The following is a 26,203-nucleotide window of genomic DNA, read 5'->3' as shown; positions in this document are numbered from 1 at the left end:
CTAATAGTATACAAACCAAAGTATAACCGTGTTAAGAATAGCAATCAACAGTTCAGCGTCAATCAAACCTACAATTATACATTCAGGATAGCAGTCTGCTGTTCTTGGGGAATAAACCCAGGTTAGTTATTTTTAGAATACCTTAAGTAATTCAAGGGCAGCAGGCCCCATTGGTCAGAAGATAAACAGAGATGTTCAACTATAGAAACACGCGATTAGACAAACAGTGCTATAAGGATATCTTGCGACATATGTAACTTTAGTGTATCATGAAGTGATAGAGTCACACATCAATGTTACTTTTAAGAACAGCTCAAAGGGAGTAACTCTTATACTTTCTAGAGGGGCCTTAATCTAATCTACTCACTGTAAACTATTAGTGCACTAAGCAATTCAGGGAAAGCAAAACTCCATTACCGTTTCAGAAGAGTCACAGCTGTTCAAGGTCAGTATAACCTATTGGTATATAAACGTATTACCCCATTTCGATTACAGGAACAGAAAGTTTAACCAATGATGTGTTGCAAAGGTGTAGAATACAATGCTGGAATAAGAACGCAACTATTTTAGAAGTGCTCTAGAGCAGTTCTGCAAAGGTATAACCCAGTTATACCATTTCTGAAAGGCACAATGTATTTCAAGATAAGCACTTAAGAATGGCAGTCAGCAATTCAGAGGTAAGTATTAACTACAAGTGTTTTAGAAATGCACTGAAGCAGATCAGAGATAGCAAACCCCAAATGGTACACGCTAAGAGCACAGTTGTTCAAGATAGGTAAACCCTACTGGTTAGCTTTTCCACTCAGTTTAAGAATAATAAAATAGTACCAACACCATTACTTTTAGGAAGAGTGGAACACTATTCAAAGTAAGAAAAGCAACTTCTATTCTTTTTAAAAGGAGCAATCAGCAACTTAAGTAATAACCTTGGCAATACTTTGTAACTCATTCCATTTCAGAGATACAGTTACAAAACTAACCCCTTTACAAGTAAGTATTTTTACACTTGTAATTCAAGACAGAATCCTTATAATCAAAGTCCTTCCCTATTCTATAGCATGAGTTCTCAGAGGCAGAATAGGGACCCTAGTGGTCTAGGAGCCAGCTGTAGGCAGGTCAGGATAGGGTGCAGTTGCAGTAGAGTTCCAGAGGATATCTTATTCACCAAGTAGGTATTAGCTTTACAGTTAGTAAAAGGTGTTCAGGAACTTCATAGAAGACTTCATATATGCGTTCCAGCATTAGGCCCGGTTGAACGTTCCGGGCAAGCTACCAAACAAATCACCCACTCAGCCTCACAGGACTCACACAAGACCTAAAGTACGTATTACCCAAGCCAACACAGTACCTGAGCAGAAAAGAAGAGCTGAGTGGATGCCTTCAGAATGCAGCAGCACAGGATCTGGTCCTTGGGTTCTTGTTCTAGAGACTGAAGAAATGGACACTGAAGGAAAACTGGCGGCAGTCATCGGCAGGGGAAGACTTCCTACAAAGGATTCTTTACAGCTTCTTGCGGCTCTGGGGATTTGGCACCCTTTTACAGATACCTGATCAACAAATAATCGCTGGTCAGATTCTCTTCACTCCCTCAGTCTTTGGTGAGGGGACTTCAGGGATTTGAATCGTGTCCCTGGAGGTCCAGCAGGAATTCAAAGTTTCAGACGAAATCTGACTTCGGAAGACCATGCACCACACACTGGCTCGAGGTCCCCTGAATTGGCGGTTTGCAGCCCAGCAAGGTCACAGAACATCAAGGGATGGCTCAGTTTGCTGGTCATCTCAAGACTAGTGGACCTCACCAGCCTCTGGGTAGGAGTCGTCGCGTTTGAGACCCCCAGGTCACTTGAATGGAAGGGTTACTTTAGGCTCCGGTTTCACAGCAGGCTCTCTGATCACTAGAAATGGTTGGAGCCGTTGTTTCTTCAGCTTCCTCTTCGGATTTGGTTCCAGTGGTCGACTTGTCAGCAGCTTCCAGGCTCCGAGTATTTATCAGGAACTACAGCACAACTTCTGCAAACTCTCTGAAGTTTACAGAAAGGGTCAGTCTGGCTGTCCAATCAGGGCAGCCAGTCCCCACAGTAGGAACTGGTTCCTTTCAGGCAAGGTGAAAGACAAGAGGCTACAGAGGTTTTTACTCCTCCCTCCATGCCTTCTCGGACACACAATTTCTAATTTCTGCCGGTTAGAAATGTATCAGGTTTATGCCCACTTCCCCCTCTCCTAGTGAGCACTCCCTCCCCTGCACGCCATCCCAAGCACTTTTTGCTGGACATTTTATCTTTGTGCTCCTTCAAGAACAAGGGGAGCCTTTTCCCCCTCATTCACTCGTACTTGCTCCAACTATGGGTACTTTGTTCTTTATGTTTTAACTTCTGTTATGGAGTCTTGCTTTCCTCCATACACCTTAAATGCATCAGTGTTACACTATTGCAGCACACAGCACCCCATGTACAGTGTTGCTGGGGACCCTTTGGGTACTCGTTTCATAGTCTTTCATTCCTCCCCCCCCCCCCCCCAAGAACTACTGTTCTGAAGGAAAGAGGCATACCTTGTTAAACCTTTGAGAGATTAGCACACACACACCACCTAATGTGGAGTGCTAAGGGGATATCTAGTATTCCCCCCTTCTCTCTGCTCCTATGACTTTTTGGTCACAGTGATAACCCTAAAGTTATGGCTGGTGGCAGTGGACATGTTGTACTATGTTCTACCAACTTTTGTACTGTTTTCTACCGCAGCCTGTATTCACAGCCTCAGTTATGCACAGAAGGGTCAATATGTTCTAACATGGAGGCTCCTTTTTTTCACCATTTCTGTGTGGCTGTCCTTTGTTAGCCCTTCTACCATTCTGGGAGGGGGAGGTATGCATGTATGTGCCTTTTGCGGGAACCCTTTGGGTCTACGCCTTGGCTCCAGTGTGTCTGAGGACAGGCTGCAGTGGAGGAGTTTGACACTCCCCTGTCCTTTGTCTGCTGATGTGCCTGAATGAACCAGTTCCCACTGGGGGCTGGCTGTCCCGATTTTACAGCCACCCACACCTTTCTATAAACTGCAGGGAGAGTTTGCAGAGGAGTTAATATGAAAATTGAATTTAAAAAAAGGTGAGGTTTCTGCAGCAACAGTCAAGTCAACCACTGGAACAGAAGATCTGAAGCTGAAGACAACCAGAGACGCCTGCAGACACTTCCAGTAACCGTGAAACGACCACTGCTGTCCTGACCATTTTCTTATTGACGGAGGAGATACAAGGATGCCTCCTTCCCTTTGACTGGTGGAACCAACCAGCACCAAAACGGACCAATGATCGAGCCATCCCGTGAGATGTGACCTTCCAGGGTTGCAAACTGCAAATTCCATGGGACCGCCGACCCACTTGCAGTGCAAAGTCTTTGCATGAACGGATCCTCCCAGAACTTTGTTGACTTCCAGAGGCACGATACCACTCATCCACATCCCCTCACCAGAATGCAGGACTGCAGAAAAGAGGACGATCGACCAGGCGGTAAACGTTCATTGTTGGAATTAAGGCACCAAAACCGCGTACCGACATAGGAGACAGAAGAAATCCACGCTGGGGACCTTTCGCATAACTGCTGCTGTGACCCCCCTTCAGATTCCTCCCTTCCATCACCAGACCAAGAATCAGTAGACTGGGTCCGTCACTGCTGCAAAGAAAAGAATCCAGCAGCATTTTCTTCAACCACCCATAGGTACTGTGGGGCTCAAGGTAGAACTTACCCATATCGGAATAATCGCTCTAGTGCATCTGGAGTGCGTTACAAGGTGTTAGGTGTCCAACCATACCTATGGTCCAGGCTTAACAGCTTGTGCTCTTTTAGGGAGTCCTTTGCAGGGTCCTTATAAATTGTGTTATCCTACTAAGGTATTTTATTTATTTACCTTGGAAGGTTGCCTTTTCTGCAGCTGCATAAGACTTACTCCCCACCGATTTTGATGAACTCTTGAATAGTTAGGAATTGGACTGCTAAAGCATTAGGCGATTTCAAAAGTGTTGCTAGAATGTAAATTACTGCTAACATTGTTGAATAACCTTCCTTTTCCATCCTCCAAACTGTAATTTTGTAAATTAATGTGAAAATTATGTACAAATATTGTAGGCACTTTGTAAATAAAGGAACACAAGTTTTCTAATGAGCTGGCTGTGCACATGTTTGAAGACAGCTTGGGTTGCAGAAAACAATGCCCTGGTTTGGTTTAAACCGTTCAAACGTGTTCGTGAAGCAGGCCCCAGTGAGTTAAATTAGCCAAAGCGACAGCTGCATGGAGTAAGCCAAAACCTTGCCCTGTGTTCACAATTAAACCTGTGATTTAATGACCTACAATGAAACAATGTGTACTGAATGTATAAAGCTGTTTATTCTCAAAAAGAGTTCAGAGAGAAGGAGGCTCAGATGAAGCAAATTGCATATCATGCTGAGCCCGCTTAAGCGAAAAACTTTCTCTGGTGGGGCTGTTCATTTAAATTTGCTTATTGACACAGGCGAGTATGGTGAAAAACACTGCACACATAACGAAACAGTCATTTCACTGTAACAAAGGTGGGTCCGCACCAACAGTATAACCGTCATTTTCTGTATCAATTGTAAGCGTGAGCAAATATTATTGAAGCAGTCACCTATGAATAGTGCTGCTAATATTTCCTGTGTGTTGGTTAGTCTAAAATAGTATTTACCTACATTGCCTTGTGCATATAAAATAAATGCCTTTTATTATAACTTCCAGTGTTTAAGAGTTCCTTTTGGCTAATGTATGGACAGGGTTCATTGTACTTACCTACAGCTCAAATCCTGCTCAAAAGATAAGCCTGGCTGCTCTGCCATTCTACCAATCCTTCTGGTAGTACAAACTTCTACTACGAGTTGGGCACATGTATACCAAGGGATACTTTTACAGAGTCTTGCCTCCAGGTGGACTTTAGGAAAACGCCCCAACACTGCCGAAGACGAAACTTCAGCCAAGATCTTTCCTGCCTAGGGTGGCAGAAGACTCTCTCAAAAAGAGCTAACGAGAAATGGCAAAAGAGCAAGAGCCCACCATTCTAGCAGAATGGGGACCTCCTGTGCATTGCTGCAGCTCATTTGACATTGCACGTAATAATGACAAAGTAAAAAAAGTAGTTTCACTCCCACCAGCCATTCAAGTTAAATTGCAATTGTAACAAAAAAGATATCATGTAAGAAAGGTGATACTTTGCATCTCCTTGGCACTCCATATAAAGTGGGGTGTGCTGACTTACTAAAATAAATGTAAAGGGGATGGGAATTCCACTTTACTTCTTGGAAAGGAACAGGTTACTTACCTAGAACTGTTCTCCAGCATGGGTCTGGCATGGATTCACATGCTCATGAATATTCCCCGTCAGGATGGGAATCCTTGGTAAAGAAAAAATAAGTTTGTTTTGTTTCTGAACTGTCTTTCTCCTAATAACCAATCACTGGTCTATAGGTCATACTATCCCCAGCCAATGACTGCCCTCTACCCAAGCCCCTCCTCTGGCAGCCATCTTCAGATTTGGTAGCACTTAAAGTGGCAGTAGGACCAAGAGAAGAGCCGCAGAGGGGTAGGCAGGAGGGTTTGCATGTGAATCCATACCAGACCCATGCTGGAGAACAACAGTTACAGGTAAGTAACTTGTTCCTTCTCCAGTATGGGGTCTGGCATGGATTCACATCCTCATGAATAAAATACATAGCAGTACACACATGCAACCACTGGGAGGTGACAAGGATCAACATTAAGCATTTCAACAACTCAACATTAAGAATCTCTTACCTCCTCACCAGGCTCACCTTCAGGCAAACAGGTTGTGCAGAACTGCTTGGCTGACTCTGGACTCCTCCCTGGAATCCCGGTCGATGCAGTAGAATTTGTGTGTGTCGACCTCCACATAGCAGCCCTGTAGATGTCCAGCAGGGGCACACCAGACAGGAACGCCGTAGTTGCAGCGATCGCTCTGGTCGAATGGGGTCTCGGACGGCCAGGCAACAGGTCCGTTTGCCAACCGGCGACAGTGCATGATGCAGCCGGAGAGCCACCTGGAAATGGAAGCCTTGGAGAGGGCCTTCCCTTGGTTTACAGGGCCAAAGTTCACAAACAGCTGTGAGGTCTCCGAAAACTTTGTGCTGTCCACGTAGAAATTCAGCGCTCTAGCCACATCCAGCGAGTGCGAAGTACTCTCAGCCGGCGAAGGGACGAAAACAGGTAACACCAAGGGCTCGTTGAGATGGAAGTCCGACAGCACTTTGGGCATGAAGGAGGAGTGCGTCCTCAGCACGACCCTGGTTGCGTGGAATGTCAAGTACAGAGGGTTACAGGAGAGGGCCTGGATCTCTCCCAATAGTCGTGCGGAGGTGATGGCCACCAGAAATGCAGTCTTCCACAAAAGGAATTTCAGAGGCGCCGAATGCAGAGGCTCGAATGGAGGAACCATGAGCCTAGTCAGTACCACACTGAGCTCCCATGCCGGGGCCAGAGCCTTCATCAGCAGGAACGAGCGAAAAGTCCCTTCATGAACTCCTTAACCAGGCGATGCGACCACAGCGACGATCGCCCTGGAGTTCTGGTGTAGCAGGAGATAGCCGCCAGATAGATCTTGATAGAGGCGTGCACCAGCCCCGCCTTGGCCAGTGACAAAGTACAGCAGCACTTGAGGGGCCGTAATCCGTATATTTGCCTTGGCCACGCTGGTGCGACGAGATCATCCTGCACCGGTACCGTCTGAGTTGACTGATGAGTCGTAGGAGCAATGGCAACAGTGGGAACGCATAGAGAAACAGGCCGTCACAGGGGAATTAACGCATTCCCATGCTGGCGAACCTCTGGCACTTGGTGTTCGTCGCAAACAGATCGATCTGGGGTATTGTCCCATCGTCGAAACAGTAGATCCACCTGATCCTGCCGAAGCTCCCACTCGTGGCCAGAGCGCATCTCCCTGCTGAGTGAGTCAGCGACAGTTCTTCACTCCTGCCAGATGAAAGGGTACCAGGAACATCCTCTGGGCGACGGCCCATTGCCATAGGTCCAGCGCTTCCTTGGAGCGAGCTGGGGATATGGTGCCCCCCCCCCCTGCTTCCGGGTGTAGAACATCGTGGTGGTGTTGTCGGTGAAGACCCGCACCACCTTGCCCTTGAGGGCCCAAAACATGGCTCAGAGCTTCGGGATGTTGATGTGCAACGACTTCTCCTCTGGGAGCCACAGGCCTCTTGCGTGGAGATTTCCGGTATGTGCACCCCATCCTTCCAGGGAGGCGTCCATCGTCACAGCCTCCTCATGCGCTGGGGTTTGAAAGTCCATGCCTGCCGCGAGATGCGGACACCCCACCACCGAATCGCTCGACGGAATGTATCGCCGAGGGCGATCTTGTCCTCTAAGCTTCCTGCCACTTACATCCAACAGGCGTCGAGGAACTCTTCCAACGGCCGCATCCGCAGCCTGCACTGCCGAACGAGGTAAATTCAGGACGACATCATGCCGAGCAGGGACTTGATGGACCTCACCCTGGCAACTTCCATGGTCAGCCGTTGTACCTTGTCCAGGATGGCTTTCATCCTTTCCTCTGACGGTGAAGCTAGGCACGTCACCGTGTGGAGTCTGGCTCCCAGGAACCGAGCGCCCTGTGATGGCTCCAAGCAGGACTTCGCATAGTTAATCGAGAACCCCAGTTCCGTGAGCAGGCGGACGGTCTTCGCTGTTTGCTTGATGGCGAGTTCCCTTGACTTTGCTCGGACGAGCCAATCGTCCAGATAGGGGTAGACATGGATCCCCTGCAGGAGCAGCCGCAAAGCCCCCTGGAGCCAGACACTGGGTGAACACCCTTGGGGCCGACTTCAACCCGAAGGGAAGGGCCTTGAATTGATAGTGCCGCCCTTGGATCACGAAGCGCAGAAACTTCGATGCCCCTTGTGAATGGGGATGTGGAAATAGGCATCCTCCATGTCCAGCGACGACAGGAAGTAGCCTTCCTCTGGTTGTCCCAGCACGTGCTGAAGGTCGACCATCGGAACTTCTGGGATTTTATGTATTTGTTGAGGCGGTGGAGGTCTAGGATCAGCCACCAGCCACCGGTCTTCTTTCGGACGAGGAAGTACCGCGAGTATACTCCGGAGCCTCTATGGGACGAGTTCTATCGCGCCCTTCTTCAGCATTGCTCGTACCTCTAGAAGCAGCTGCGGAATGTGGTTCTTTCCTGGCCACAGGTGGGAAACCGCGACACTTCCCTTGGAACTCCAGTGTGTGTCCGTGGGCCAGGGCATCCAGCACCCAACAGTCGGTGGAGATGGACTTCCACACGCCGATGAAGTTCGCCAGCCGGCGGCCCGACATCACGGCCGTTTCAGTCCTGCTTCGCCAAGGCCTTGCCCCCTGGCAACGAAGACGACGTCTTCCAGCCTTGTTGCAGCCGCTCTAGGCCTCCTGGGGCCAAGAACATGCCGCTTGGAGGTATGAGAAGGAGCTACCGCCGAATCCTTTGGGGGCACCCTGTGACTTGCCTGCAGAGGACCGAAAGGACGGCCGTCGTTGGAGTGTGCCCAAGGCACGGGCAGTCTCGGTGTCTGCCTTGATGGCCTGTAGCGACTCGTCCACCGCTTTGTCGAACAAGTTGTCCCCCCTCGATGGGCATGTCCAGTACCCTCGCCTGTACGTCCTGACGAAAGTCGGTGGCCCTGAGCCAACCATGCCGGCGAAGGCAAACGCTGTTGCCCATGTGGCAGAAACCGATGTCGGCGATGTCCGTAACCACTGATGGCATGGTCCGAAGCCACCTCACCTTCTTGCAAGATAGTCATCCAGGAGGAGATCCAGGAAGGGGGCGATTTTAAACCACAGCTCCCCGTAGCGGGCCACGATAGCGAGAGCGTTGGCCACCTTAATGCTAGTCACCGCCGACGAGATGACCCCGACGTCCACTGGCGTCCAGCTACTTCCCCTCGCCGTCTGGCGGGAGAGTGGGAGTCTATGCCGTCGACCCTGCAGCTTTCTTCCTGGCCGCCGCGGAGACCGAGTCTGGGGAGGACTGTGCTCTGAGGCACATCGGTGCAGAGTCTGGAACCCAGGATTTCTTCTCATACCAGTCTCTTCGCCAGGGCGGAGGATGGGTTCTTCAGGAGGGACAGCCCTTCGTCCCAGATGTCGTCCAACAGCGGGACCGAGAGCACAATCTTCCTCTTGGCCTCGTCGCTGATAAAGGAACCCCTCCTCATTCTGCTCTTCAGGGCGCAGCTAAAAAAGCTCAGGCACTAGCGATCACGGCTTGGAACGAGCCAATTTCATTGGGCGGAGAAGCCCGGGGTGGCGGGAGATGCGTTCTCTCATCGCCGCTGTCGTCGTCCGTCTGTCGCCTCCGTCTCGTCCCTCGGCGGAGGGGATGGAGGTGAAGGATGGCAGGGTGGGGGTGGATGGACTCGCCTCCACTTGGATGGAGGCTCCCCTGACGGTCAAGGTGCAGCCGGATCACCCATATTTCTGAGCACAGGGTGTGCAGGGCTAGTAAGATGTCCTCTGACCTGTCAGTCGGTGGTGGCAGAGGTTGCATCGGCAGTGGCGTGGTGTCCTCCGGTTCCTCACCGTCCTGCCGCTCCTTGTCTGTTCCCTTCTCGCTTTCCACGGCCACCTCGTCTGGGTCCTTCCCGTAGGACCTGACCTCTGCGAATTTCTGGTCAAGGACTGCCTTAAGGCCCGCAAGCTCATCCTCGGTTGAGTTATCGGAATTCCCCCCACCCCCTTTTCTCGGCCAGAGGCTTCACGGGGATCTTCGATGGGCAGGAAAGAAGATTCCCGCCGGGTGGGCAGGGGAATCTCTTGGCTTCGGGTCGTCTCCACTGGGGCCGCATCTGCGGTCTTCGCCAGGGACGCTACTACTCCCTCAATCTAAGCCTTAGCCTGGTGAATCTGGGCCTTCACAACCATAGGCGCGTCTGAGGCCTTCACCGTGGGGGTGGGGGGGGGGGGGTGTCAACGCCTCACTCCCCCTTGGCTTTCTCCATCAGAGTCGACAGCCTTCTCGCAAAGCTTACCCGAATTCTCAGATTTCCTTTTTGTCGAGCCGGAGCGTTGGCTCATGGTTGACGGCATTGGCGATGCTGCGAGCGGCCTGGCTGCCAAGGAACCCGTACCAACAACACTCCCGGTGCCTGCGGACTCGCAGTGCATTGCCGTATGTTGGGTCCGGGTCGCCGGAGCGCCCTCAAAAGGTCTTAGAAGACCGCTCAGACTTTCTCTTGGGAGAAGTACGTTGCTGGGCTCACCTGCCGCCGGGTTCCTTGACTCTAGCCAGTTAGCGAGCCGCTGGTGACCATCCTTTATGGTACGGGAGGACATTTCCTTGCAGAACGCACAGGCCTCCTCCACGTGAGATTTGTCGGAGTGTAGGCAGTAAAGGCACCGTGTGTGCCCATCCTCCTTGAAGACGTTCTGTAGTCCACATCCTGGGCCGATCTGAAACAGAGGCGTCGAGTCTCCTTGGTCTTCCGCCATGACCACGCAGGGTAGGCCTTGATGATCTTCTGGAATCCTCCAAGAAGTGAAGTTCGATGAAACTTTGCCCTCGAGGGGCGTAGAAGCTTCCAAAAACGGGTCCCCGTTAAACGGATGAATCGCTGGAGCTCGAGTCTCAACTGACTGAAAAAAGTAGAGAAAATTCTCAGAAAAAACAATACGCAGTAAAAGCTCGAGAGCTATAGCACGAGGACTCCCAACACTTGGAACATGCGGTAAAAATCTGTAGATTGCTGCCAGAGGGGCTTAAGTAGAGGACAGTCATTGGCTGGGGGCAATAGGCCCCAGAGACCAGTGATTGGTTATTAGGAGAAAAACCGGTCAGAAACTAAACTGAAACCGATTTTTTCTTTACCGAGGATTCCCAGCCTGACGACGGGGAATATTCACGAGCATGTGAATCCATGCCAGACCACATACTGGAGAACAGTAGTTCACCCAAGAACTGTTAAGAGAAATGAAAAAAGGGAAGCCCACAGGGGGAACCCAGCCTAAGCCCAAATGTTGTAGGGAACTATAAATCCAAGCACATAGTGGAGAGACATAAAAGTCAGTCATAAAAAGAGTAAAAGACTAGGTGAGAAGGGAAAAAGATTCCCACTCACCTAGGGACAAGGAAAAATCACCAAGTCCAAGCAAAACGTTATGGGGTTGACACAGGTCAGGATAATGTATCACTAAAATGAATATCTTACCTAACTAACCGAAACCACAACCCTTCCTATTGTGTTTGTCCTTTAATAGTTTATGGGAAGAAGCTCTGCAGTGTTACCAGCTACCTAAAAGTATCTCAAAGTAATTTCTTACCTTTGACCATCAGTAATTGAACAGGGATTATGTAAGGAATTTTAAAGGTTAGTGGTAGAATTTTAAAAGCGGTTTACATTTTTAAAGGTGAGCTTTACTTTAACCAACATACTCTCCCACTTCAATGAAAATCACTTATGTTGACAAATAATACTGTATTTGGTAAAGGTGTTGTTGGTGTAATATATATATATATATATATATATAAATAAAAGAGAGATATCACACACACAGGTGAGGTGATGGGACCATGAACAAAAGATCCATTCACAGAAGCAGGATCGGAAGGAACACAGGTCTTGAGTTTGCACAGAATTTCATAGATTAGAGTTGGGGCTAACCGTGCACGCTACCAACAGTTGGTGTCACTTCTTAGGGAAAATGTTCTGTTTGTGCCAATTCTCTTTAGCCTGAGACCCCCAGCACTTTATTTTAATCTGAGTGAGTGGAACTTTCTACCACTCGCTCATTGTTTTTCTCCGACTAGGATATTTATTTTTGGACTGTTTCATGGAGTCTGGTAAATTTAATAGGTTTAATAGCGGTATATGCGTTTTGCTTTGCGACACCCAGCACCCTCTGCAGTGTCACCGAGGAGTCCATTGGACTTCTTTATGTTTAAATACATTCTCTTGCGAGAACTACAGTTCCCAAGAGTAGGAAGTCTTATTTACCTTTTCTTTTGTGGGTCCAGCGCACACCACCTTATGTTGGGTGCTGCAGGGCTTCATTGCAACTCCTTTTCCCACTCCTCAAGTACATTTTTGTTACACCAAATAAACTTAAATGGCTGGTGGCAGCGGTTAATTTTACTACCTTTTGTGCAGGTTATTTGCAGGATGTTCTCAGCTGCAGTACAGCACCAATGAGTGACCATGTTTTACAAAATGCTCCCCCGCCCCAGTCTTTTTTTTGGCCATTTTTAGTTGGTCAGCTCCTTCAGGGCTCTTCGTCTATCAATCCATGTAGATTTAAGTCCTTTGTGAGTTTGGCCTTTGGCAAAGTTCAGCCCTGAAGCCCGTCCAGGTTCCGGTGTGTCCGGGAAGGCAGGAACTGAGGCAGGGTCCCGAAACTCCATTGTCTTTAGGTGTTTCTGGCTGAAACCAGTTCTAAATAGGAGGCTGGCTGTCCTGCAAGACAGCCAACCCCTAGGTGATTGACAGCTGAATGGGAGTGGATTTGTATTTTTATTTATTGTGCATTTGTAAGGCACTTCTACATCAAGTAAATTGTGTTCAAAGTGCCCACAGGGCAACAAGTAGGGGACATGGAGGATGAAGAACAAATACAACAGTGAAAGATAGAGGCGGCCCTACTAGGCCTTGTGAGCATTCGGAAAGTGCAAGTGCAGGGAGAGAGGGATGAGAGAGTCGGAGTTTTGAGGGGGGGGATAAGTGCTCAATGTATCAAGAGCTAGAGAGTGAGCAGCTGTAAGTGCCTAGGTGGAGTGGTCAGCCACAAATAAATAACTGCAGGCCTGTGGTGACATAGGCCAGTGGGTGCCAAGGCAAATTGCTGGGGCGGGGTTGATGCGGTAGGCCAGAACCTGGGAGGACACATAAGGGCCCTGGTCACCAATCTAGGCAATTGTGGGATTTAAACAGAGGAGTGAGGGAGGAAGGGAACAAGGTAGTGAAGAGGAGAGTCTTGAGGAGCTTCCAGAATTTGAGGAGATCCGGCTCAAGGCGAAGGGGGAGGCTATTCCATAGGAGGGAGCCTGCTGAGGAGAGAGATCAGCCACCAGCTCGCTGTTTAGCGAAGCACTTAACACACAGAGTCGGTGCCGGAGGAGCATAAAGATCTGGAGGAGTATTTAGTGATAGCAAGTTGTAGATGGGTGTGGTCCTCAGCCCCAAGTGGCCTTGTGGATGATGCAGAGGATTATGAACTTGATCCTTGCAGCAACTGGGAGCCAGTGGAGAGTTTGTAAGGCTGCAGAGATGCAGTCCCTGGGCTTGAGCTAAGGAGAAGTTGTGCAGCCCTATTCTGGATTAGCTTGACTGGTCATAGAGAAGAGGGTAGATTAAGGAAAAATCTATTGCAGTAGTCTAGCCTAGAGGGAACCAGAGTTCTAGAGACTTTGAGCTTCTGGGGGAAGCGTGAGGAAAGGAAGAATTCCTTTGAGGAGGTGGAGTTGAAAGTGGGACTTCTTGGCAAGGTCCTGAATGTGAGGGATGAGGGAAAGAGCGGAGTCAAGGAGGACGCCAAGATTTCTGGCTTCAGATCAAGGGAAAGAGCCCCCCATAGAAGATGGTCAGAGTGAGGGAGCAGTAGTCCCAATAAGGATCACAGTCTTGCTTGCGTTAAGGCAGAGATCAATGGAAGTACACCCGGATTGGATGGCAGATTGGCAGTCAGGAATAATGGAGGAAGTAAGAAAAGGATCAGAGGGAAGCTTGAAGAAGAGTTGTGCGTCATCTGCATAACACTGGGAGTTTGGGGGGGGGGTGGAAATTAGTGTGCAAGTTGAGCAAGGTAGTTGTTAAAGAGCCAGGGAGAGAGGTTGGAAACGCTGGAGGTGGAGAGGAGGTGTGGAGGAGAAGGAGCCCAGAATAACCTGGGACAGTCACTGAAAAAGGAGGCCAGCCAGTCCAGCACCCGCTTTGAGATACCAAGGGTATTGTGGAGTCGTTTTATGAGGATGAGTGGTTGAACGTATCAAATCAGGAGAGATCAAGTAGAATGTGGACAGCTGGAAAGTTGGCATCAAGAGATGCGAGCAGGTTCTAAGGGGTGTTTAGAAGAGCAGTTTGTGCCTCTGGGCGCTCAGAATCCAGATGAATGGTGGTGGAGGCAACCAGCAAGTTCAGTGTGCTGGGTAAGTTGGGGAAGACCAGCTCCTTCGGGAGTTTCCCAAAGGAAGGGGGTGATGGATATGGGGCGGTCATGGAAGAATGGAGACCGTAATTGAGGAGTCCAGATGGATGTTAAAATCACCCCCGAGGAGTTTGGTGGTGGTGGTAGTGAGGAGAGCGGAGGTGAAAAATCAGCCCATTCAGAGGGGAACAGGGTGGTAGAGCCAGGTGGCCATTAGATGGTGGCAATGGTCAGTGAGGAAATAGCAGAGATGACCAACTTGCAAACCAGGCTCTCGAAGGAGGAGTAAGGCTGGGTGGGTATGAGGGAAGAAAGAACCCACTGAGGGAAGATTAGAGAAACCCCAACGCCTGCACGGTCAGGGCGAAGTTTGGAGATCTTATAGCCATCAAGAAGAATGGAGTAAAAAGCATTGACTGAGGTGGCCTTGAACAACGTCTCAGTAAGAGTAAGGATATCTAGGTCAAGGTCTTCAAGAAGGAGGCAGATGTCAGCAGAGTGCTTGATGGCAGAACGAGCATAAATTGTGGCGAGATACAGGAGATCTCCACCTTTGAAGGTTTTCCGAATAGGGGTACAGGGGCGTGGTACACCAGTCGAGGGCAGGGGGGCAGAGAGAGAGAGAGGATGAAGGAGTAGCATGAGCGTGGAGAAAGTTAATGAGGGACGGCAGGCGACCGTCAAAAGTAGGCTGGGTTGAGGACCCTGAACCAAGATAGTGCCAATGTGATGGACATTAATGATACACTTGGATGATGTGAAGCCCACCAAGAGGACATTAAGTGCCATTAATGGGTGAGGATGTAAGAGGAGAGAGCGTGTAGAGATGAGGAGTACATAGATCTGGAGAGGGGACAGAGAAGAGTCGGTCAGTAAAGATCTGTCTGGGAGTTGGCTTACTTGGGTGTCTGCGATAGGCAGGCCAGGGTATCTAAGCTTTTTCTTCCAGACTTTGTGAGAGGGAGGATAGGTGATAGTATAGCAGTTAGAAAAGATAAGGGAGATGGTGAGTGCCATAGTGGTGGAGGAGGAAAGAGGGGTGGCACAGCACAAACTCACCAGGTAGCCTAGTACCCAAGGAAACCAAGAGGCATATGCACTGGAATAGCAATCAAAGCACATAAAACATATGTAGTGCACCTATTCGATTTTTTTAAGTAAGGCACTCTAAACACAAAAAATTAAATTAGCAGTACAGGTGTAATGGCTTCAAGCATATAATGGGAGGATTTTTGGACTACAGGCAGAGTCAACCACTGGAACAAGGAATCCTAAGAAGACGAGCAGAAACGCCAGCAGCATCTTCAACAGCTGCAGAGATCAAGAAGTTTCATCGACAGGGAAGACCCGCCACGGACGACTTCCTCCCTTAGGCTGGTGGGACCAACTAGCCTCAGGACCTTCATTTTGGGTCATCCCCCGACATCCTGTGACTTTCCTGGGCTGCAAAAGACCAATACTTGAGATACCTGGACCATTAGAGTGTGTTGTCTTCCGAAGATCGAATCAGGCTGAAACTTTGCAGGCAACTGCGTGGACCTCCCGGAATCCAACTGGCACTTTTAGCTTCTTCTTGGTGCTAAGAAAAAAGGCACCAAAACCACAAAGAGCCACCAGAGTGAGCTGAATGCTATGCTGCCAGCACCTTCTCCAGAGTGCTGCCGCAGAAGTCCCTCACAGGTCCCTCCTTTTGTCACCACGGCTAAGGAACAGGAATCAGGGTCTGCATCTTTGCACCAAGAAGGCAGCCAGCTACATTTTTATCTTCGCTCTTACGGAACTGTGGGGCATGGGTTGCACTTACCTTGGGCCATTTTCGGTGCTCCATTGCTTGGGAAGTGCCTTTTTCTTCAATTTGGAGTTGACCTCAACTCCACTGTACAGACCTTGCAGCTTGTGTGCTATCAGGAAGGCTCCTCTTGAGCACCTGCGTTTTCTCCAAGAAACACTGACTGGGCACATAACTCTTATCTGAAGATCTTCATCACAACTGGTACTGTTCCACTTTACTGTGACTTTGCTTGTTTCCCAAAGGTCAATCTTCTTGATCCTACTGGCTTTGGCAATGCTGGTTCCTCGATAAACTAATTGCGAACAATTTTTTTAGTAAGGAAACCGACTGCCTAAATACCTCTGGGAGTGTTTAAATTTACCAGTTGCAGGCTGTGTTATGTCCAACCATAACTTCTCTCCTAAACTGAGTTTTGCAAAGGTGATACAAATACAATTTCTGACCTCAACTGAAGTCACTCTGTGTGCTGGATAAGAAAGTATATGAAAAGTTACTCCCCTGCATTACGGTTCCATCTATAATCTTACTCCATTTTTCAATGTTATTGTTAGTTGCTGCATTTTAGATTTGCATGTGCCTTGTGTATATATAAATAAATATACTTTAATATAAGTGTGTTCATGAATCCTTACTGATTTCCTTGTACTGCTCTACAGCTCACATTACTCCCTTCTAAGGTGAGCCTGGCTGTTCAGTCACAGTGCCAACTTGTGTAGTACAGGCCTATTAAGTGTTGGGTCCCTAATACCAAGAGATATGTCTTGCAGTCCAAATCCAGTTGAACTTTACAAAACTTACCGAACATCACAGAACCTTACTTAAGCAGTAAAAACCTCTCAAGTTGCATATCCCGGTCAGAAGGCACAAAATCAAGAGCACCTGGCTCCGAGAAGGGAGGCAAACTGAAAGTGCTGTTGTAAAGACAGGTTTCACAGAGCCGATGCCAATGGAGCCTGGTGACTATGATTTAGGTCCCAAAAGAGGCATTGATGAAAGGCCAGTTTCAAGACCAGGCTAAGATGGCTTGGCAGGCAGAAGTCAGATGTAGTAGACATATGGACCTTAGCCTGCACTGACCAACCAAGAAGCAGCAGACCGAGAAGCAGGTTGTCCTGTCAGGGAAGGTAGACTGTGCTGAAATAAAAAAGTGGACCACAAAATGCATCCCACTTCACTGTACAATTTGTGGTGGGGCAGTGCAGTCTCTGCCTTCCATCCAAGGAGAAGCATATGCATCTTAAGACCAGGTAGCAAAGGTACAGGAAATAGTAGCACTTAAAGAATAAGATTACGTATGAAGGGAAGAAGACTACCATTTGGATCTGGACCTCTTCCTTTTCATCTTTTCTCAAACAGAGCATTCCAGAATCAGAACCATGCATGTCGACCATGGCTCTTGCAGAACTGAGCATCGACCAATGGGAGCTTTAAAGGTTCTAGACCATCATGGGCCTGGATATCAGTTTCAGGAGACTACCTTCCTCCCACAGATGCCTAATCATTGAAAACGGTCTGTAGGATCTAGTTTATAAAGTGACAACAAAATCTGTGTTTCGATAGTTCTTCCCAGTTTGATACATGCACCGACATGACACTTGTAAAAGGAGGTTTCCTGATCTGGTATCCATGTTCTAGGCGTGAATAATCTGGGTCAAGAGAGCAAAATCTAGACCCATGTGAAACTCCGCTCTGGAATGGATACACGACAAACCTCCAACATACTAGAAAATATTCAATAGAGTTATTAATTTCAAGATGCAGGAATCTTACTTTGAAGATTTCAGCTACATAATGGAGGAATTCTCAACTATATCTGTAAACTTCATAACCACAGCCTAAACAACGATACTTCCTTTCTCAATAATGCTCAACTCTCCAGAGACTCCATTAATCTCCAATTTACTCTCTTCCTTCATTAAAACCCACACAACTCAAACTAGTCTCCATTCACATGCTTCTTTTGTACTTCCTGCCTCAATCATTGATCATCCCTCTGCCTACTAGGTCCATAGAAGGACACACTACAAAACATGACTGCTGCAAATAATCCATTAAATATAATTTCTACGCCATTTTTAGTTGTGACTATTCCAAGGCACCTTAGCGTCACTTACAAACTGATCAATTTCATTGGCTTACAGCTAGGTAGGACTGCCTGTGGTGCTATACACAGACACTGCTCTTAGCAATGCCAATCCCTGTGTCCATTCCAATCCACTACATGCACCTCCCTGCTTAAAACACACCCTTCTGGGATGTCCGATCTGGTGTGATGACACAATAACACTGCTGCATTGAGCCAGTCAATGTTATTTCCAAGCAGTCAATCGCTCAGTTTTATCTCAACTGTAAACGAGCTCATGGTGTAATACAACTGCCATAACCAACTGTACATTGATATAAAAGCTGTGTGTGTTTTCTATTGCTTGCACTGAATTCCTGTTAAAAACAACCATTGGCAGAGCCAACAGTTATGGGTTGTGTATAGGTATTAGATATCAGGCACTGACATCCGAGTAGGTACTTCCATTTTCCAGCTATTGATATGTAGTACCATCATGAAGTGCCTGGCAAATGCATGTCCCACACCTACACAAAAGGTCAAAACGGTTAGCTTTGCCGATGCTGGTTAACAGTGTTCAATTCTGGAGCTAAAAGTATGCATGTCAGAGCATATGCCCAGGCATGTAACATTACAAATTAAAAGCCAATTAATAAACCCAATTAATAGGAAGGTTTGTTTTGCGCCAACCCTACCAAGGGGGCTTGGAGCGCCTTACAAAGTTCAAAGGTCAGAAGTAAAATGAGTTTGACTTTCATTTCTTTTAATACGACTATGGTACCTTAATCTGAAGCATTAAAAACAATAAACAGGTCCACGATTTCACAATTGTTCATCTCTTTTAAAGAAGTATTTTTAATCTCAACTTACCCCTTTTGAATCAATTAAAGCTACTATGAATACAGTTAAAAAACGTTGTCAGGATTTGAAAACCACTTCTGAAATCCGACTTCCAGTGAAGCAGGGATCGGAAATTACCTAGGAGGGTCAGGCTTTAGGCATGGAATAACAAACCAAATACCATGGGAAACCGCCAAGTGTCAATTCGAAGCCATGGTATTGCAAGCGTTGTAGCTGCCCTTCATCACTTTGGCAACCCCTGCAAGTGCATTCTAGATCTAGTTTTTAATACAGGGGCTCACTGAATGCTCGGTCAACAAAATCTGGCATGCTTGAGCACGTTTGGCCTTAACAAGCACCAAGATCAAACCCATTGCCACCAATTACCCAGGCACTTTCCTTAGTGCTCAGTAGGCTATCTCGGGGTAGGAGATGAAGGACTATACATTAGAGCGATCCGGTTGTGGTGGCTGAAAGGCCACACGTAAAGGCCTGAACAGCGCAAGTCTGTATTTCACTGAGCATAGTCAGTCCATTCCTTTCATTTGGGGAGCTGCAGCATCCAGGCACCTTGAGGTGGGGGGACAGAAACCAGACAGGCCCACTAAGGGTTTTCATTAAACTGGAGCGAATGTCACTGCCTGCACAGCAAACAAGTAAATCTGAAACAAAATGGCACCATTTCCATATGTGGTCGGTGAATGAAAAGACCACCAAAATGTGTGGAAATAAAAGAGGTGCACCTTTAAGTATCTGCTCTTCAGCCCTTCCACGCCAAACTACTCACTGCTAACCTACTTCACCACACTTGGCACCCTTGCACAAAACTTCCCACTCTCAAACCCAAACTCACTGCAGCAGCTGGGGAGGGTAAATTTAACTCCTTGTTCAATTGAATGGATTAAAAGACTAAATAGAATAGCGGGTTTAGGCACCCGAGAATGTGTTTTTGAGGGGGCAAATCACATACACAAAAAGAATGGAACTCGTATTTCATGGTACAGAATTGTAGCCTTTACCTGGAGTTGTAGTCTTGTTTCCCTGTTGAGCGCCAGTTCTTTTCAGGATTTCATCCTGGGGTGTTGCATGATATGTCGACGTTGATTTTGCTGTAAGTTTACATCGCTCAACTGGACTGCAGGTATTCACATTCAAGGAAGCGATGGCTTGTGCTTTTGACTCGTCCCCCTTTTTGGGGCTGGATGGTATCGCGCTAGCCAGTGAAACTACTTGTGGTTTGAGTGCCTGGATTTGTTTAGCAGCTGTGGTTGAACTAGCATGACCCTAAAGAAGGGGGGGGGGGGTGGGAGAAAGAAAAAAAAATATTCAAAGAAGAGAACGCCATTTCCTGTTAGATGCAATATGGCGTCATTTCCACACAAACATTCTTATCTGATGCAGCTTGCGGCATCTCCAGTGTTCCCTTTGCACTTAACGTCGGTACACAGACTGGCCCTCTCCTACCCAACAGACTTGCATTAGCTTGGCTTTCAAAGCCATGTAAACGAGTAAAGATTGTTAACACGTGAGGTAAGCCCAAGACAACAACAATTGCAAACCAAACCATAACCTGAAGCAATTAAGAGAATTGAAATCGCCCAAGTTATTTCTGCATTAATTCTACGAAAGACCAACATGTGTAACCAAATCTGCTCATGAGCTTTCAAGGGAGAGACATGAAAAAGGTTACTTGCTTGCATTAATGGTTAAAATAAAAGTGCAGGCATTCGGCACCAAGTTGAATGGCATTTGCCATCACCCAGCACCATGGTAGCATCTTGGAAAACCTGTTTGGTGGCAACAATAAAGGCCCCGTTAACACCATCGGTCTTCGAACGTAATGAGCATCCGACTTTCCTTCGGGAGGGAACTATTTAGGCCTAAATAAGAGGACCATAGTAGATTTAGCACAAAGTTACAGATTATAGAAAAATTGTCTTCATGGCGATTCTGGTACTTAGTCCTTGCTCTCCCTCCTTCACAACTGGTAGGGGCATGACAAATATTCTCCAAAAGAAAGGTGAGTATTTCTGAGCACGGTTACCCTCCCCCTCATCACCGACCGTCAGTCCACAGTTCCAACATGTTTTCACAATTCATTCGGTCACAAACTATGCGCTGAAATGTCGGAGTTGTGAAGGAGTGAAAACAATGACCAAGAGGACCGGAATCACAATGGAATTTCTTCCAAACTCTTGCATACTATCCCTCCTTACTTTTCAACTGGTTGGGAATCTGAACATACTAAAGCGGTTTAGCGATTGCCCCCTCCGCTCATATTTCAAATATTTCTTTAAGCTCTTAAGATATGCAGTAGGCCTGCGAGAGGGATAGCTCACAAAGTGTGCATATAGCAACATCCCTAACAAATAATTTGTACATGGAACCTTCCCAAATATGCGTAATTTTTAATGTCTTAGCAAGGCATATATTAGTTTCCCAAAATTGATTACAGTTTGCCAATTAAGACTTTGATTAGCAAAGAAACCCATTTCATTAGCAATATTGTACAGACATGCTTAACGCTACCAGAGGTTACTTGTACCATACAAATAAACAATGCAGCAGTTGTGTACCGCTGAAGTAAGACATTAGTGAGGTCAGATCTGGCAAGTTCTTTAAAATTCCACTAGCCCTGCAGGTCGAGTAACTTAGCACTCGACCGAAGAGAAATGCATTAGACCCATGGCAACGGATGACAACACGTTTAGATGCGCTTTCTGCAAATGGTACATGTCACCACAATCCCACTTTCGTTTGGCACACCGCTGCCATGCAGAGGCCAGCCCTGCACAATAAAACTTATTTAGTTAAATTCTTATAAAGCGCTGCATGCCCAGGGCCTCTGAGCGCACAAAAAGACAGGACAAGACAAAAATAAATAAAATAAAAAAGCATAACAAAAGTCATACCAGATTAGTCAGCAGTAGAAAAAGAGAACCATTAGTCTGGACTGAGGTTGAAGAGATACGTTTATATTGCTGGCAAGACGCATAGAGGCAGGAAGAGCATTCCAAAGAGGTACCTGAACGTAAAAGCTGGTTTTACCAAAGCGGGCTAGTTAATCTTGGCTGGACAAATGTGGATGCCATAGAGGAATGATGTTAAGCTTAGCACTATCAGACAGATAAACCGGACATGAATGAAGGAGGCATTTATAAGATAGTGTCAGGATTTTGTGTGCAATCCTTTGCTTAATGGGAAGCCAATGTAGAGCTTTCCTTCATAGAGAGACATGTGCTCGGCCCACGTTATTTTGGGTAACTTGCAGAGCTCGAATGTTAAGACCAGTAGTACCTGCCAACAAGCTGTTACAATAATCGAGTCTGGAGTTAATCAGCAATACACAGCAAGGTGCAGTTTTCAGGAGTGATGAAGGGGTGAATATAGTGTATACGTTTGGTAATGAGACCGCATGTGGAGCGGATGTAAGACACGAGGCTTTATAGATAGTTTTGTCCAGAACTACTCCCACATTTTAACCTTCTTAGAAACGAGAATAGAATGGCGCTCAATTGGAAAGTTGAAGTACTCTGGCGCTAGCTTTCTCAGACCTGCTTTAGAAGCAACAATCAGAAGTTCAGTCTTTTTGCAGTTGAGTGCTAGTGAGTTACAGGCCAACCAAACCTGGATGGCATTGTAGATGATATTTAGGGCACAAAGATCTTGCTCGTAATGCCCACTGAGCGGAAGAACAACCTGGGTGTCATCGGCATAGTTGGTATATCGGACACCCAGGGTGTCTAACAGGTCGAGCAGGGGCCAGATATATATATATATTAAACAAGAGCGGAGGCAAGTAGAGGCTTGCAAAAAAATTGTAAAGTTTAAATAAAGGTTTCATCATCCCCTGCAAATGGTACTGGGCCATCTTAAAATCTACTAAACTATGTGAGGGGGTGAAAATACTTTGCAATCCCTGGATGAATGCATGTAAAAGGTTAGCTGCATGAATGGACAGAAATAGATATGAAAAAAAGGCTCTGAAAACATTTTGGCCAGCTGTCTACTGCAGTTGGTCATATATAATGTAATCATAATCCTAGAGCAAGTGAGCTCTGAATGCCAACTATATTGATGGCAGTGCAGTAGATCTACAGATGTACAGACTGGATGAACTAGTGATCACTGCTATGGACAAACTACTCGGTCTATTCCTTATAGAGAGGAAAGGCATTAGGAGACTGAGCAGAGTGGATGGTGTAGCAGGCAGACCACTGGAAAAACGAGTTGAGATATTGTAGTTAGTTGCCATCTCACTTTCAGGGTAGCTGGTATAAAGCAACAGGATAAGACACAATGTCAAGGAGTGCGGGATCAGCTTGTGAGAGGAGCACCAGTTCCAAGCTGCATGAACCAACAGGTTACAGAAACTAGGCTTGACATCAAAAGCATTTACCTAGGTTCACCCCAATTAAAATAGTCATTTTGTTTGTTTAAATATACTCAAAATACCTACTTTTATAATAAAAATTGTAATCATTCCTAGCTCGACTGATCTGGGCAGATACAATGCCCCAGAGACTCACGTGAGGCTCAGACATTGTCGTATTGGGAAGGGGGTATTTCCTATTGTCCGATGACCCAAATCTACCATGTTCTACTATGATACGGTCCCTCATTCCAAGCGCAGTACACGTAGCTTTGCAAAGAGCAAAGGCTACCCTAATTAAAACAGATAATGGCTAGGTGGGGGATTGAGCACACCACAGAAGATGGTTAGCGCATTTCACACTGCAATACTGTCCTCATGCTACAGCTGTATATCATTTTTTTTTAAATGAAAACTTACTTCGCCACCCATTTCCAATGAATATATTCTTTGAGATAATTGGGGGAGTGGGGAGCTCATTTGAAAAATGTATGCAGTGCTGACTAGACTAGTATATTTCAGGTTGAGGGCCCATTTCGAAATGGTTAAATGTATTCATCCATTTGTAAAGAAATGTGTGGACGTCGACTGCCATAATTGATTTATGGTAGAGTGCGCAGCGAGACAACGGTCCTTCCATCTTGCCCAGAAGCGCCAGCTAAGGAGAAGTTATTGGCATTTGTCAACATGACGTGCGATTTCCAAGGTGTGCAGAACGGTGGAAGACAAAGACAGGCGAGTACAGCCAAGTAAGAAGTACGGGAGAATATATTGGGGCATTAAATGGAAGAGTCTAGCTGGAAATACATTTGTGAACAGACGATGCATCAATAAATTATAAGCCTGGTGTAACACATTTCAAGTTCATTCACACTGTATATTACACTCTTAGGAAAACATGTAAATTTGACCCCAGAGCTCCGGAGGGCTTGTCGCACACAAACAGGACCATGCAGCCATCAAACATGTGGCTTGGTTTTGTGGATCTATGGCCAGAGTCTGGTCCATTGATGTGGCCTGTCAGATTGTGGGGCAGGTCATTCCACTGTCACCGTTTGTGTTTCTTGAACTATATCCGAGATTTTCCTAAGAGACATTGCCGGTTTCTTGCCAGAACATTATTATTGTTTAAACAGCAAGTGGCTGATGGATAGTGGTCCACTACCTATCCATCACATGACTGTTGGTTTAAAGATCTATTTTGGTGTAACAGCCAGGAGGATGTATATAGAAAACTAGTCACGTTTACTTCACATCCTAAAGTTTAGGCATTAAGTCGTATTCACTAAGCTAAAGATACGTTCCTACACAAAAGAGTCAAACAGTCATGATTGGTCGATTACTGAAGAGTTTTGTAAGGCTTACTCATTGGTTTGATATGGTGTTAGGATATTTTAATTCTGAAGTAGCAAGGGAGGTCAGAGCATTTCATCGAATGTTGATGCGTGGTTTAGCTGGCGTTCAAGATGCAGAAAAATGAATTATGGATATGTGAAGATGGTTTAATAGTTTCTACATAATTCATAGTACCAAATACATTATAAAGGTTTAAGGGCTATTGATTTCTAGTGTAGAGAAATATGGCTTCATGCGAAGGAAAAACATATGCAAACTTGAACTTCTCTGGTGCAGGAAGAAAAGAAACAGAAGACATGGCTTCAGTTATGCCCAAAGACTCTGGAACCTCAACATCAGACTCACCCCCTCCCTTCTACATTTCAGGAAGAAACTGAAGGCACTCCTCTTCCAAGGAATGGCTTCTCCCCAACACCTAGGTCTACACATCCTCCCCTCCCTACCCTACCCGAGACTTGGTGATCTCATCCCCACTGTCATGTATGATGCCCAGCTTCCGATTTGTAATCACTGTCCAGATATGTTTTTTTTTCTTCTTTTGTGTACTCCTTGTCAATTATAAAATGTAACAGTCTTTTAAAAAAATAATTTAAAAAAAATAAAGAGAAAAAAACGAAGTAAAAGTATCTCTATTCCCCTGCTCAGTACTCTCCGGTAGTCCCAACAGAAAAGTGTCTGCGCGAGCCGTCTTCCAAACCGTTGAGCTTTACGGCTCGTCACTTAACCTCCTTTTGAATCTGCACAAAATCTGCTATGTGTTCCACGACCAGTAGTTCCGTTTGCGTCTCTTTTCCGCAGTTCATCCATATCTTGCAGAAATTGCCTAACAGACTGGTAATCAGTCCCTTTTATCCATGATCTGCTCATTACCCTCAAAGATGAGCGGATTAAAGTATTGCCATCTGTTGGTACAAAACTTGCATTGTGGGGTCCCTCTATGCAGACTTCTTTTATCATTGAGGTTAAGGTTTCCTCAATCGGGTCCCTAGCCGCCTTCTCAGGTTTACGTCCCGCCTTTGCCTCACAAAGAACCGCACTGACTGAGATCCAGTATGCAGTGTTCCTTTACCAGCAACAAGCACTAGGACTAAAAAAAAAATAAATAATAAAGCAGAGGAATACATACCTTAGGTATACATACATTTTAGTCATGGTGCAAAATTTGCATTAGCCATTGGCTAGTGATAATGGACTCTTGGTGAGTAAGAAATGGTGTGGTCTGTTCCCTCTGAGGTGTGTGTGACTTTATGGTGTGATATTAGCTTGAAACATTGCACCCCGATATATAATTCAATTGTCACATGTATGGGTGGTCATTCCTCATTCCTTCTGTGGGATATCTCAACCCACTCATCCAAGCCCTGCAACATCACTAGGCATTTCTGGCAGCAGAAACATAATGGCCACTGGAAAGCATGCTGCTCGCCAGAAATCACCAGAAAATGCGCAGTGAAAACCTGTAAGATAGGCTGCCATCCACTTTTGCCCATCTTAGTGAGCACCGGAGACCACTGCCGAAACCCTGCCTTTGGCTGCTCACAGAAGAAAATCTCTGCCAAGGAATACAGAGCTGTCTCAAAAATCTGTTTTAATTTGGGGTCAAATTTGCTAAAATCATGGCCACAAACCACCTAAAAAGATC

At 46.6% G+C, this 26,203-nt stretch overlaps 1 protein-coding gene across 4 annotated transcripts in view; it reads right to left on the bottom strand.

Moving 5' to 3' along the window:
* ANLN (anillin, actin binding protein) overlaps positions 1-26,203 on the bottom strand; it is a 728,409-nt gene that overhangs the window by 565,588 nt on the left and 136,618 nt on the right. For all 4 annotated transcript variants that reach the window (XM_069613260.1, XM_069613259.1, XM_069613262.1 and 1 more), the window contains exon 5: positions 19,853-20,117. In XM_069613260.1, the coding sequence (XP_069469361.1) occupies positions 19,853-20,117 (265 nt within the window). The remainder of the gene's footprint in view (positions 1-19,852; positions 20,118-26,203) is intronic.

Source organism: Ambystoma mexicanum, chromosome 5p, assembly GCF_040938575.1.
Source record: "Ambystoma mexicanum isolate Mex_15411 chromosome 5p, UKY_AmexF1_1, whole genome shotgun sequence".
Lineage (NCBI taxonomy): Eukaryota > Metazoa > Chordata > Amphibia > Caudata > Ambystomatidae > Ambystoma > Ambystoma mexicanum.
This window is presented reverse-complemented; position numbering and strand designations above follow the sequence as displayed.